Source organism: Oncorhynchus kisutch, linkage group LG12, assembly GCF_002021735.2.
Source record: "Oncorhynchus kisutch isolate 150728-3 linkage group LG12, Okis_V2, whole genome shotgun sequence".
In the NCBI taxonomy this organism is placed as follows: Eukaryota; Metazoa; Chordata; class Actinopteri; order Salmoniformes; family Salmonidae; genus Oncorhynchus; species Oncorhynchus kisutch.
This window is the reverse complement of record NC_034185.2, coordinates 34083653-34099178: the sequence shown is the minus strand read 5'-3', so window position 1 is coordinate 34099178 and position 15526 is coordinate 34083653. Positions and strand designations below refer to the sequence as shown.

Genomic DNA, 15526 nt, shown 5'->3' with positions numbered 1-15526 from the left:
CACTTTATCTAAAATAGACAGTGCATTTCACATTGGATAGCTACACAGATTCAAAGATCAAGATTCCAAATAAAGCTTTGTTAATTAAAAATAAAATGCATACAGCATTGTATTGCCACTGTACCTCCCTGGTTAATTTTGGTGCCTACTGAATATGACCCAGTGTGCACTCTGCCTGTATTTAGAAGAAAGGGCTTCATATACCTCACTCCACCTTTAACACTTTAAGTCCATACCTGCCTCCAACTCTCTGCCGAAACAACCCAAGTGTGTTCTAACATTATAAAATGCATTTCATGGCTACAGATACGAGTGCCTCGAGCCTATAGTCATTTAGACAGGTTACCTCATACGGATCAGATTACGGTTTACCCCAGAACTACCAGAGGCTGACAAAATAATTGCAATGCCGAACAATTCAATACTTTTATATGGCAAATGTTGCACATTAGCATATCTTATAATAAAGGGTCTGACACAACAAAAATGTTTTAGAATATCTTTATTTATTTATTTTTTTCTCATTTTGTAGCAAAAAACAGTAGGTTTGACCAACGAAACATTGTCTACAATTCCAGGTGAGAAATGTACATGGTTACGCTGTAATGATACAGTGAAGCACCTCTGTATTTCTTTATGCTTACAAAGAAAAGAAAGACACTGGTATACATTATTGTTTTTCGCCATTGAACATTATTGTACAAAAAAAGCCAGTATACAGAGTCAATGTACAGAAGCAATGGAAGTCATTCAGACAACGTGAGAAAGGACAGATCGAGAGAGAGTGTATAAGGTCCTTTGTGGTCTTTATGAGTTAGTCCTCGATAAACATGCAAGTTGTACACGTTACAGAAAAGCCAACAACTTCACCATTGTTGAGAGCATAACCATTGTGGACTGTACGTTTATGGTACCTTACAATGGATTATATATATTTTTTTGTAAACTCAAGTTAAATCAGTTGCAGTTCATGTTCTTGAAGGGCTGTCTTGACACGATCACAAAGAGATGGAGGGTTTTGTAACACTGCGAGTTTATGCTACCAAACCAAAAATCCGGTTGGACAATTCCTAGACACAGATAGTTCAGTACGAATTCCCTGTACATTTCTCATGCCAATAACTGGTAAGGGTGGCAAGCTGTATGCTTACTCTCAAATGTCGATCATTTAAGGTGATGAGTTCCAGATAGAGAATAAAGGTCAGTGCATCAAAGTTCATAAACATGTACAAATGTTCCTTAGAATTGGAGAAGAATGCTTGTCTCTCAAACAATTGTGCATGTTGAGCTGCAGTTTTTCTGGGGGCTCAATCTTTCCTGCTGGAGAGTGTTAACGTGTGCTGGTTGTGAGCTCTATATTGGGTTAATTCACGATAACAGTTTCATTTTCACGTACGACCTTACCATTTTCACATTGTTAACTTTAAGAAAGATAAATTGTTTGCTTGCTTTATACATTAATCCAACTTGATAGGGTACCAGATATGGAGTTATTTAATGAACCCTCAAATATATACTCTGTATATAAAGTTAATATATTCACAGACATTGTTTTCATGAAATCTTTTTTATATATTTTTTTGTAAGGATTCATTACATCACTGATATATAAATACCATTCAGTCCAAATGGATTAAGAAACAAAATGGTTCTGTGGATATAAAAACAATGTGGCTGGATATACTTGTGTATTGTGGTTTCTCATAATGCAAATATTGAGGTCGGAGCCCCATCTTGTACAGAGGCGAAGAACAGTATTAGACAATGTGTATTTGATCGGCAAAATTAAATATATTAAAATTCATGACATATTTCAGATTAACTTGCAGCAGTAGTATAGTCCAGAGGCATGGCCCAACATCTCAGCAACAGTAACAAGAGTGGCTTTTATGGTATGCCATTTTACAAGTCAACAAATACAGTGATTTGTTTTACGTTCCTTGTGTCTGAGAAACTAAGGCCCTTGTTTTGAACAACAGGCCTGCTTCCAATTTCTGAGTTTCCATGTGACTCCATACCGCACACAGATTGCACAATCCACTAGGTTTCATTACATGACTTTCTTGTAGTTTGTGGTTGACCATTACTGTGCGTCCCCCCCCCCCCTCCCCATGTAGAGAACACACACATACAAACACAAAACATCCTCACTCCACCAATCAGCTCGGTCCACCGAGCGTCTTCACCCTATTTACCCATTTGGGGTTCGAGAGGTGTGGTTTGAGCTTTACTTATCTGTCACAACAATGGTGGATCCACAATAGATTAACATGAATTCATTCCATGTAAACAAGGAAGGAGGGAGGAAGCAGGGACTTCTCCACTCACCGGTGGGTCTATCAGAACTTAGGCGTATTGCCACCTTCCTGGGGCAGTGTTTAAGAAGATGTAAAGTGTGTCACCATCTCTCCTAGACAGTACTCTCCATGACCCACTCTTGGCTCTCGAAGGTCCCCTTGCTCCCTCCCATGTCACCCTCCTCGTCACACTGCAGCAGCATGCCGTTCACAGACAAGCTCCTCTTAGTCCAGATGCTGCTGATGCGCCGGGGGTAGCTGCACACTGGCGTTGTGGCCGTGGAGGCACTGGAGGCCATCGCTTTCTCTGTTTGTCGGTTTGTATCCATACAGTTCCCCATGTCAAACGACTGGCTTCTTTTTGGCTTGGAGTCCAGAGGCAGCATGAGCACCCGGCTGAGCCGTGAGTCCATTGTGTGGCCCAGCAGGGGCTCCCTGTCCGTGGGGGGCCTATCGCCGCCCGCCACTAGAGTGCTACTGCTGGAGGATGGCTCCCCCAGGTCTCCCCTACCCCTGGCCTGGCCCGCCCGGAGCTCTAGGGAGTTGAAGGCTCCCAGCAGGTGGTCCAGGTTGGCCCGGGGCTTGGAGGGGGCCGCCTGCCTCCACATGTTGGCCAGGGTGCTGTTGGGGCTGTGAGAGCCACCCCCAACCATCGAGCCACCCGACGAGGAAGAGGAGGAGGTGAGGCTGCTCTGGAGGGATCCGCATTTAAACTCCACTACCTCGTCTTGGATGGTTACTTTGGCCTTGGGTTTGGGCAAGGGCAGGGGCATGCCATTCTGTCCCAGCCGGCCCCCATTGGTCTGTGAGTGGGTGGCACTAACGCTGGTCAGCTTGCTGATCCCCCCCGTGCCACCCCCCTCATTGTCGGTGGCCTTGTAGCGCAGCATCAGGATAATGATGAAGACGAGTAGCGTCGCCACGATGATGCCACCCACCACCAGGATCATGGTGCCCCCTAGGAACTGGCTGTGGAGAGACTGGCACTGGGTGTAGTCATCGCGGGTGAAGAACTGGGCACAGCCCACCACGTTGGTGGCAGTCAGGGTGGTGGCGGTGTCGTCCCAGGCGGCCAAGACACACAGGTCGTACTTTGTCCCCGACACCAGGTTGGTCACCAGGAAGGCATTGCTGGAGGCCGGGATCATCCTATAGAAACACAGAGCAAGTGTTAAACACGCATGGTGAAAACCTAGTAGCTTTGGTACAATTGAATTGATTTGGAGGGATAACGCTATCAACATGCGTCTTTCTTCAACACCATACATGTAATATCTATGCAACGGAAAGAAAACTGTGTTTGATTGTTCTTTACGAGGTAATTTCCACTAAAAGGAAAAGAGGGCTTCCGTGTTCCTATGTTCATTCCCGAGGAGATGTCATTTGTGGTTTCTGTTCTCGTCTAACAGACAGCCAGTTGTAATTGGCTTTATCTCTTTAAGCAGTCTGTCCTGCTGCAGCAAACAGACGCTCCACCCCATATCTGAGCCACGGAGATGAGAGAGAAATAAATAACCAGAACACAGAGGAAGAGTGAAAGATAGTGAAAGAGAGAAGATTGAAAGCCTTGTGTAACAGCGAGAGCCTCAGATACCTATGTCGCTCAGGCAGCTGCAAGCACTTTCTTACATTCAGAAGATAGAGTCTCTGAGGCGAGAGACAGGTAGCCTTATACAACAGTAGTGGATGAGACCATCTCACCTGTCCAGAGGAGGGTCTTATACCCCTTAAGGACAGAACAGTCCCTCCAGGATTTAGAGATTTTTTCTTCTCGCAAATCAACAATTCCCCACATATTTGAGGACTTGCAAATTACCTCACTATTACCGCATAAAACAGCAAAATCATTACAATATTCCTTCATATAACTGTCCGATCCCCTCACTGCAAAAAGAGGGCTCCCCCACTCCCCCACAAATTTGACAAAATCATTGGAAATTGCCTAGCAAAATGTCAGAATTTTGGCACACAACTATCAATAAAAAGAAAGAAAGGAATCCTGGAGGAGCTGTCAGAAGTAACATGTCTGAGAACATAGTGAGTGATGTCCGGGGAACTGGCTCGGAGCTCGTAACATCCTGTCAATTCCTCGACAACATCAGTCATTCAGTCAAGGTAGCTGGCAACGAACGCCCATGCTGGACTAATCCTTTAGTTTAACAGTCTGAAATACATTATTTATAACAGAGCATTTACTAACAGTTTGCTCGTCATTTCTGAATCACTACTATCACAATTGTAAATATCAGTAAACTAGATTTTTACACATTTATTTCAAATGCTCAGTATGTTTCCTAAAATCCTTAAACATCCTGTGTTGTGTTCTTATTCTTTTACAGATTATATGTTTGTTCTAGGTCATTTTCAGCATCAGGTACCGCTGGAATGTCTACCACTGGTCACGCAAAACATTTGTAGAGTATTTATAAAGCATAAAAAGTGCAAAAATACTTTAATAATGATTTGAGAATGGTTTATTAATGTGGGAGTAATGATTAATACAGGTGAACGAACACATCATTTATAAAGGCATTATAAATGGTTTATTATGGACCATTAAAATAAAGTATTACCAGCGGGCCATGAACACCTATGTAATATGCTGGCCATGCAGGTCCATGTAATATGCTGGCCATGCAGGTCCATGTCATATGCTGGCCATGCAGGTCCATGTAATATGCTGGCCATGCAGGTCCATGTAATATGCTGGCCATGCAGGTCCATGTAATATGCTGGCCATGCAGGTCCATGTAATATGCTGGCCATGCAGGTCCATGTAATATGCTGGCCATGCAGGTCCATGTAATATGCTGGCCATGCAGGTCCATGTAATATGCTGGCCATGCAGGTCAATGTAATATGCTGGTCATGCAGGTCCATGTAATATGTTGGCCATGCAGGTCCATGTAATATGCTGGCTTTTCAGGTCCATGTAATATGCTGGCCATGCAGGTCCATGTAATATGCTGACTATGCAGGTCCATGTCATATGCTGGCCTTGCAGGGCTATTTAATATGTTGGCCATGCAGGTCCATGTAATATTCAGGTCCATGTAATATGCTGGCCATGCAGGTCAATGTAATATGCTGGCCATGAAGGTCCATGTAATATTCAGGTCCATGTAATATGCTGGCCATGCAGGTCCATGTAATATGCTGGCCATGAAGGTCCATGTAATATGCAGGTCCATGTAATATGCTGGCCATGAAGGTCCATGTAATATGCAGGTCCAGTTAATATGCTGGCCATGAAGGTCCATGTAATATGCAGGTCCATGTAATATGCTGGCCATGAAGGTCCATGTAATATTCAGGTCCATGTAATATGTTGGCCATGCAGGTCCATGTAATATGTTGGCCATGAAGGTCCATGTAATATGTTGGCCATGCAGGTACATGTAATATGCAGGTCCATGTAATATGCTGGCCATGCAGGTCCATGTAATATGCTGGCCATGAAGGTCCATGTAATATTCAGGTCCATGTAATATTCAGGTCCATGTAATATGCTGGCCATGCAGGTCCATGTAATATGCTGGCCATGAAGGTCCATGTAATATGCAGGTCCATGTAATATGCTGGCCATGCAGGTCCATGTAATATGCTGGCCATGCAGGTACATGTAATATGCAGGTTCATGTAATATGTTGGCCATGCAGGTACATGTAATATGCAGGTCCATGTAATATGTTGGCCATGCAGGTCCATGTAATATGCTGGCCATGAAGGTCCATGTAATATGCAGGTCCATGTAATATGCTGGCCATGCAGGTCCATGTAATATGCTGGCCATGCAGGTCCATGTAATATGCTGGCCATGCAGGTACATGTAATATGCAGGTTCATGTAATATGTTGGCCATGCAGGTACATGTAATATGCAGGTCCATGTAATATGCTGGCCATGAAGGTCCATGTAATATTCAGGTCCATGTAATATGCTGGCCATGCAGGTCCATGTAATATGCTGGCCATGAAGGTCCATGTAATATGCAGGTCCATGTAATATGCTGGCCATGAAGGTCCATGTAATATGCTGGCCATGAAGGTCCATGTAATATGTTGGCCATGAAGGTCCATGTAATATTCAGGTCCATGTAATATGCTGGCCATGCAGGTCCATGTAATATGCTGGCCATGAAGGTCCATGTAATATGCAGGTCCATGTAATATGCTGGCCATGCAGGTCCATGTAATATGCTGGCCATGCAGGTCCATGTAATATGTTGGCCATGCAGGTCCATGTAATATGCTGGCCATGAAGGTCCATGTAATCTGCAGGTCCACGTAATATGTTGGCCATGCAGGTCCATGTAATATGTTGGCCATGCAGGTACATGTAGTATGCAGGTTCATGTAATATGTTGGCCATGCAGGTCCATGTAATATGTTGGCCATGCAGGTCCATGTAATATGTTGGCCATGCAGGTACATGTAATATGCAGGTCCATGTAATATGTTGGCCATGCAGGTCCATGTAATATGCTGGCCATGAAGGTCCATGTAATATGCAGGTCCATGTAATATGTTGGCCATGCAGGTCCATGTAATATGTTGGCCATGCAGGTACATGTAGTATGCAGGTTCATGTAATATGTTGGCCATGCAGGTCCATGTAATATGTTGGCCATGCAGGTCCATGTAATATGTTGGCAATGCAGGTACATGTAATATGCAGGTCCATGTAATATGCTGGCCATGCAGGTCCATGTAATATGCTGGCCATGCAGGTCCATGTAATATGCTGGCCATGTAGGTCCATGTAATATGCTGGCCATGCAGGTCCATGTAATATGCTGGCCATGCAGGCAATGTAATATGCTGGCCATGCAGGTCCATGTAATATACTGGCCATGTAGGTCCATGTAATATGCTGGCCATGCAGGTCCATGTAATATGCAGGTCCATGTAATATGCCGACCATTCAGGTCCATGTAATATGCTGGCCATGCAGGTCCATGTAATATGCTGGCCATGTATGTCCATGTAATATGCTGGCCATGCAGGTCCTTGTAATATGTTGGCCATGAAGGTCCATGTAATATGCAGGTCCATGTCATATGCTGGCCATGCAGGGCTATGTAATATGTTGGCCATGCAGGTCCATGTAATATGCAGGTCCATGTAATATGCTGGCCATGCAGGTCAATGTAATATGCGGGCCATGCAGGTCCATGTAATATGTTGGCCATGCAGGTCCATGTAATATGCAGGTCCATGTAATATGCTGGCCATGCAGGTCAATGTAATATGCTGGCCATGCAGGTCCATGTAATATGTTGGCCATGCAGGTCCATGTAATATGCTGGTCATGAACACAAAGGGGGTGCACAAAGGGGGGAACACAAAGGGGGTGCACAAAGTATTGAAAACAGGGGTGCCAATCATTCTGGCACATTTTATTTTTATTTTTTAAATTACAAATAAAACATTTAAAATTATCTCTGAGAAATTGTATTAGTATAAAAGAATGTGATTTTTGGAGCATACAATATATGTATTTGTAATATTGATTTCAGCTGATTGTCCTTGCAGTGGCAGACCACGTCTAACAACACCTGCACAGGATCAGTACATCCGAACATCACACCTGCAGGACAGGTACAGGATTGCAACAACAACTGCTAGAGTTACACCAGGAATGCACAATTCCTCCATCAGTGCTCAGACTGTCCGCAATAGGCTGAGACAGGCTGGACTGAGGGCTTGTAGGCCTGTTGTAAGGCAGGTCCTCACCAGACATCACCTGCAACAACGTCGCCTATGGGCACAAACCCACCGTCGATGGACCTGACAGGACTGGCAAAAAGTGCTCTTCACTGACGAGTCGCAGTTTTGTCTCACCAGGGGTGATGGTCGGATTCACGTTTATCGTCGAAGAAATGAGTGTTACACCGAGGCCTGTACTCTGTAGCGGGATCGATTTGGAGGTGGAGGGTCCGTCATGGTCTGGGGCGGTGTGTCAGAGCATCATCCGACTGAGCTTGTTGTCTTTGCAGGCAATCTCAACGCTGTGCTTGACAGGGAAGACATCCTCCTCCCTCATGTGGTACCCTTCCTGCGGGCTCATCCTGACATGACCCTCCAGCCTGACAATGCCACCAGTCATACTGCTCATTCTGTGCGTGATTTCCTGGGTAAGGGCTAGGGCCATTCCCCCCATAAATGTCCGGGAACTTGCAGGTGCCTTGGTGGAAGAGTGGGGTAACATCTCACAGCAAGAACTGGCAAATCTGGTGCAGTCCATGAGGAGGAGATGCACTGCACTACTTAATGCAGCTGGTGGCCACACAATATACTGATTGTTACTTTTGATTTTGACCCCTCCTTTGTTCAGGGACACATTATTCCATTTATGTTAGTCACATGTCTGTGGAACTTGTTCAGTTTATGTCTCAGTTGTTGAATCTTGTGTTTTTACAAATATTTACACTTTAAGTTTGCTGAAAATTAAAGCAGTTGACAGTGAGAGGACATTTATTTTCTTTTGCTGAGTTTATATACAGTATTATACTGTATTCTTGTCAATGCCACTCGACATTGCTCGTCCTAATATTTACATATTTCTTAATTCCGTTATTTTACCTTGAGATTTGTGTGTATTTTTGTGAATTGTTAGATACTACAGCACTGTTGGAGCTAGGAAGACAAGCATTTTGCTAGACCCGCAATAACATTTGCTAAATATGTGTATGTGACCAATAAAAATGTATTTGATTTGTTTCACAGTAGGTTTGTTTAAGACTACCAAGAAACATTCTGCGCGACCCTGATTTATCCCACTGCAGTAAACCTCAGGAGGCTGAAGAAATTCATCCTGTCCCCCAGAGCCAAGGCATGTTCTCCCCACTTACATCACTTGGACGCGGGCAGTACAGGCAGGAGCAACATGGCAAAAACTAACACAGGCCAATAGCTTCTACCCCCCCCCCCACTCAACAGACATCTACCCTTCCCCACCCAAATAGACATTTATCATGATGAATAGCCCCGTTTTGCTGTGCGCTGCTCTCTCCTCTGTCCATGACTGATTGATTTTAAACATATTTGTTTATTCAGATGAATTGAAATACAGAACAAAGTGGAACTCAAGAAAAACATCTGCTGGTGCTTATCATGGGGAGATAAACAAAAAATGTGCGCTGCAAAAGCAGGGCACGAGGCCATAACATTAATCTCAGAAAGAGGGAGAGGGATAGTCCTGAAACATTGCTTCTGGGAAGGAAATGGAGAGGGGAGCCACAGTATTGTCAGTTATAGTTTCAACACACTTCCTCATTGGCAAGAAATAGACCCAGCGAAAACAAACAAACAAACAAATCATTATTTCAGGCTAAAGCATTTCTTTTTTGGCCATCTAATCTCATTCGTAGAAACTCACAATCGGGTTTAACGGTCATCTCGCGCCGAAATGCGCATGTGCAGGCCATCAAATCAAAAGCACTCCTTCGATATGAAGTTGTTTTTGACGAAAATGTAAACGTGACAGTTTGTCACCTTCAGGAGGTTGGAGTAATAACAAGTTCAACTACTTAACACCATGGCTCGAATCTAGGTTGTGCCTTTAGTTTTTAAAATCATTTTTTACTTCTCTCATTGACTTCCCAAACCCCGGCAGGGTCTGTTTGGTCAGGAAGCCTTGCGATGTTGCACCTCTGGGTTTAGAAACTCTGTGACTCATGTTTCAAAAGCATAGCTCATTCTTCTCATTGATTTCTTAAAGCGGCCTCTCTCTGGACAAATTCAGACAAGGTCATGCCAAATGGGTCTCTTGCTCCATTGATTTAGCCTAAACATCAAGGTGCTGGGAAATTTGATTATGCTTTTATAAGCAAAAATCCCTAATGGACTCTGCAGTCCCTGCTAGGGCATTTCTTGGGAGATGCTGCTGTACTGTATTTTACTGTAGCAGCAGTGGGGAGATTAAATGAGCCGTGACTCTCGCCAGTGTCTGTGTCCATACCCTTGAGTGTATATCTTGCAATAAAACTTCCCTCTATACTAACTATAATGGATGAATGCAAAAATAAAATAAAATAGGGTGATAGGTGAGGGGGATATCATTTTGTGTTGCTTTGGGGAGGTTTGTGTGGATTTTTATTGGGGATAGGGTAGGGTAGTGCGTTTTTTGCCTGGTTTGCATTCACAATTTCTATGTTTTCATGTATAATTTATTCTATCCTAGCCAACTTTGACCATCTGCTTGCATGCACCTCCCCTATCAGGGTTTGTTGGTACTTTCCACATCACCAGCCTGTGCCACAGTCTCCACATGGGTTGCCGCCGTCAGCTCAGGGCTCATATTCATCATACTGGCACAAGAATCGGGAGGTAGACAGCACATGGTGCTGAAATTATCCTAATTTGAGTAATTCATTTCAGCAGTCTTCATTTTAAATCAAATTAACTAACAACTAGAGGACTTTGTATAAAATGTAGGCCTACCTGTTTGAAATATTTTGTCCAATTCCTCTCATAGTGTCACCATTCATTAATTACACTACATGACCAAAAGTGGACACCTGCTCATTGAACATCTCATTACAAAATAATGGGCATTAAAATGGAGTTGGTCCCCCCTTTGGTGCTATAACAGCCTTCACTCTTCTGGGAAGGCTTTCCATTAGATGTTGGAACATTGCTGCGGGGACTTGCTTCCATTTAGCCACAATAGCATTAGTGAGGTTAGGCACTGATGTTGGGCGATTAGGCCTGGCTCACAACCGGTGTTCCAATTAATTCCAAAGGTGTTAGATTGGGTTGAGGTCAGGGCCCTGTGCAAAGTTGGAATCAGAGAATCGTCTAGTATGTTGTTGTATTCTGTAGCATTAAAACTTCCCTTCACTGGAACTAAGGGGCCTAGCCCGAACCATGAAAAACAGCCCCCAACCATTATTCCTCCTCCATCAAATTTTACAGTTCGCACAATGCATTGGGGCAGGTATCATCCGCCAAACCCAGATTCGTCCGGCAGACTGCCAGATGGTGAAGCGTGATTCATCACTCCAGAGAACGCGTTTCTACTGTTCCAGGGTCCAATGGCTGCAAGCTTTACACCACTCCAGCCCATGCTTGGCATTGCGCATGGTGATCTTAGTACTGTGTGTGGCTGCTCGTCCATGAAGCTCCCGACGAACAGTATCAAATCAAATCAAATCCAATTTTATTTGTCACATACACATGGTTAGCAGATGTTAATGCGAGTGTAGCGAAATGCTTCCAGAGGCAGTTTGGAACTCGGTAGTGAGTGTTGCAACCGAGGACAGTGTCACACTCTGACCTTAGAGAGCCTTTTATTCTCTAATTTGGTTAGGTTGGGGTGTGACTAGGGTGGGTACTCTAGTTTTTGTATTTCTACGTTGGCCTGGTATGGTTCCTAATCAGAGGCAGCTGTCTATCGTTGTATCTGATTGGGGATCATATTTAGGCAACCTTTTCCCACTGGGTTTTTGTGGGATCTTGTTTTTCTGTTGTTGCCTGTAAGCTCAACAGAACGTCATGTGTCGTTTATTCTTTATTGTTTTGTTGTTCGGTTCTCCTTAAAATAAAAAGATGTCGAACCAATTCCACACTGCGCTTTGGTCTGAGTATGATTACAACGACGATCGTGACAGACAGACGATTTTTACGCACTCTAGCAGGGCAGAAATTTGATGAACTGACTTGTTGGAAAAGTGGAATCCAATGGCAGTGCCACATTGAATGTCCCTGAGCTCCTCAGTATGGCCATTCAATTGCTAATGTTTGTCTATGGAGATTGCATGGCTGTGTGCTCTATTTTATACACCTGTCATCAACAGGTGTGGCTCAAATTGCTGAATCCACTCATTTGAAGGGGTTTCCACATACTTTTGTATATTTAGTGTACCTGTGTCCGTGAAGGGTTTGGTCTGTTAAAACCAGTGCTCAAATTGAGAGGGTAGGCCTATGTAAGGGTATGCCATAGCCTACTTTTTGAAAAAGACAACAGCAAAAAGCATATCCCTTTACAGCTTAAGAATTTGAATTCTGATTATATAAAGCTGTCTATAACAATGTTTTCCTCCGCAATGGTTTATGCTAGAAATTTGCTGAAAAATGCACAAGACAGACGTGACTCTGATGCATATGGGGATGTCTTTAGTTCGTGTCTATGAAATTCAGTTACGATGCTGAGCTACAAAGTTCTTTAGCCGAGTAATAATTTCTAGTTTTTTTTGGGCAAGTCATTGAATAGGCCTACAATTCTGACGCTATCAGTTGAGCTAGGCCTATTCACATTCTTTAAAAGAAAATATATTTAACAGGCAGCTCTGAGGGACGCACTTGTGACCTTCTCTTGTTGGGTTACGCCTAGGAAGAGTAGCCAGCAGTTAAGGATCATTTTTTTTTGCTTAAGTCCTCTGTCTAGGGTGGAAAGGTAACTTTTGAAATTAGCCTACAATGCTTACAATCAGTCATATGATGTCTCAGATTTAGTTGTTCTGTTACAAGTCAGGTAGGATCACCACTTTTTTAAGAATGTGAAATGTCAGAATAATAGTAGAGAGAATTATTATTATTATTATTATTATTTATTTATTTCACCACATTCCCAGTGGGTCAGAATTTCACATACACTCAATTAGTATTTGGTAGCATTGCCTTTAAATTGTTTAACTTGGGTCAAATGTTTTGGGTGGCCTTCCACAAGCTTCCCACAATAAGGTGGGTGAATTTTCCTCCTGACAGAGCTGGTATAACTGAGTCAGGTTTGTAGGCTCGCACACACTTTTTCAGTTCTGCCCACAAATGTTCTATAGGATTGAGGTCAGGGCTTTGTGATGGCACTTCAATACCTTGAATTTGTTGTCCTTAAGCCATTTTGCCACATCTTTGGAAGTTTGCTTTGGGTCATTGGCCATTTGCGAGCAAGCTCTAAGCTCTAACTGATGTCTTGACTTGTTGCTTCAATATATCCACATAATTTCCCTACCTCATGATGCCATCTATTTTCTGAAGTGCACCAGTCCCTTCTGCAGCAAAGCACCCCCACAACATGATTCTGCCACCCCCGTGCTTCACGGTTGGGATGGTGTTCTTCGGCTTGCAAGCCTCCCCCTTTTCCCCCCTTTTTCCTCCAAACATAACGATGGTCATTATTAAAGCCGTAGTCTGGCTTTTTTATGTTGATTTTGGAGTGGTGGTTTCTTCCTTGCTGAGCGGCCTTTCAGATTATGTCAATATAGGAATCGTTTTACTGTGGATATAGATACTTTTGTACCTGTTTCCTCCAGCATCTTCATAAGATCCTTTGCTGTTGTTCTGGGATGGATTTGCACTTTTCGCACCAAAGTACGTTCATCTCTAGGAGACAGAACGCATCTCCTTCCTGAGCGGTATGACAGCTGAATGGTCCCATGGTGTTTATACTTGCCTACTATTGTTTGTACAGATGAATGTGGTACCTTCAGGTGTTTGGAAATTGCTCCCAAGGATGAACCAGACTTGTGGAGGTCTACAATTTTTTTTCTGGGGTCTTGGGGGATTTCTTTTGATTTTCCCATGATGTCAAGCAAAGAGGCAGAGTTAAAAGGTAGGCCTTGAAATACATCCACAGCTACACCTCCAATTCACTCAAATTACTAGAATTGCATTAAATGCATTTATAAAACACATTTTTTTCGGGACCCGCACTATTATAAAGCATATTTTTTTTCACCACCTGATTGTAATAATGAGGTAGGCCTAATTTGATGGTAATCATTGTTTTGGGTTAATTCAATGAAGAGGGAGGGTGCTGCCATTTTTTTCAAGTACAAGGGGAGAGTCATGTGAAAATATTTTTTATGTTTCAGACCCTGGTCCCTTAGGCTATTCATATCTTACATTTTTTCACCCCTTCTTCGTGGTGTCCAATTGGTAGATCAGGTAGAGGCGAAGGTCGAGAGACATGTGTTCTCCGAAACATAACCCTGCCAAGCCACACTGCTTCTCGACACACTGCTCATTTAACCCAGAAGTCAGCCGCACCAATGTGTTGGAGGAAACACCATCCAACTGACGACCGAAGTCAGCTTGGAGTTGCCCGGCCCGCCACAAAGAGTTGCTAGAGCACGATGAGACAAGGACATCCCGGCCGGCCGAACCCTCCCCTAACCCAGACGACGCTGGGCCAATTGTGCGCCGTCTCGCCGGTCTCCTGGTCACGGCCGGCTGTGACACAGCCTGGGATCAAAGCTGAGTCTGTAGTGACGACTCAGCACTGCAATGCTGTGCCTTAGACCGCTGTGCCACTCGGGAAGCCCAGGCTATTCAAATGTAAGAGAATCGTGCTATGAGCCCATCAATACACTAAATGTTCACAAATGGAGTTCCTAAATCCAAAGTGAATTTGATTTATTTGAATTGTTTAACCTTTATTTAATTAGACAAGTCAATTAAGAACAAATTATTATTTACACTGACTGTCTACCAAGAGGGAAACGGCCTCCTGCAGCGGTGGGGAAAAATAAAATAAATAAATACATGTAGGATAAAACACACATCACGACCCCACTACACTACATAAAGAGAGACCTAAGGCAACAACACAACATGGCAGCAACACATGACAACACAGCATGGGAGCAACAGAACATGACAACAACACCGTAGCAACACAACATCGTAGCAACACAACATGGCAGCAGCACAACATGGCAGCAGCACAAACATGGTACAAACATTGTTAGGCACAGACAACAGCATGAAGGGCAAAAAGGTAGAGATAACAATACATCAGGTGAGCAGCCACAAGTGTCAGTAAGAGTGTCCACGATTGAGTCTTTGATTGAAGAGAAGGAGATAAATCTGGCCCGTTTTAGTGTTTTTTGCAGCTCGTTCCAGTCGCTAGCTGCAGCGAACTGAAAAGAGGGGCGATCCAGTGCTTTGGGAACCTTTAACAGAATGTGACTGGCAGAACGGATATTGTATGTGGAGGATGAAGGGTTGCAGTAGGTATCTCAAATAGGGGGAGTGAGGCCTAAGAGGGTTTTATAAATAAGCATCAACCAGTGGGTCTTGGGCCGAGTATACAAAGATGGCAAGTTTACAGAGGAGTATAAAGTACTTCTACATCTGCATTGCTTGCTGTTTGGGGTCTTAGGCTGGGTTTCTGTATAAGCACTTTGTGACATCAGCTGATGTAAAAAGGGCTTTCTAAATACATTTGATTTGATATAGAGTGCAGTGATATGTCCTATAAGGAGCATTGGTGCGAAATCTGGTAGC

General features: G+C 43.6%; 1 protein-coding gene across 1 annotated transcript in view; it reads right to left on the bottom strand.

Annotated features, from left to right (window-relative positions):
* Positions 1 to 487: 487 nt before the first annotated feature.
* The window catches only part of LOC109900298 (leucine-rich repeat and fibronectin type-III domain-containing protein 2), a 163622-nt gene continuing 148583 nt past the window's right edge, over positions 488 to 15526 (bottom strand). The window contains exon 6 of the mRNA XM_020495991.2: positions 488 to 3446. Coding sequence (XP_020351580.1) covers positions 2411 to 3446 — 1036 coding nt within the window. The 3' untranslated portion in view covers positions 488 to 2410. The remainder of the gene's footprint in view (positions 3447 to 15526) is intronic.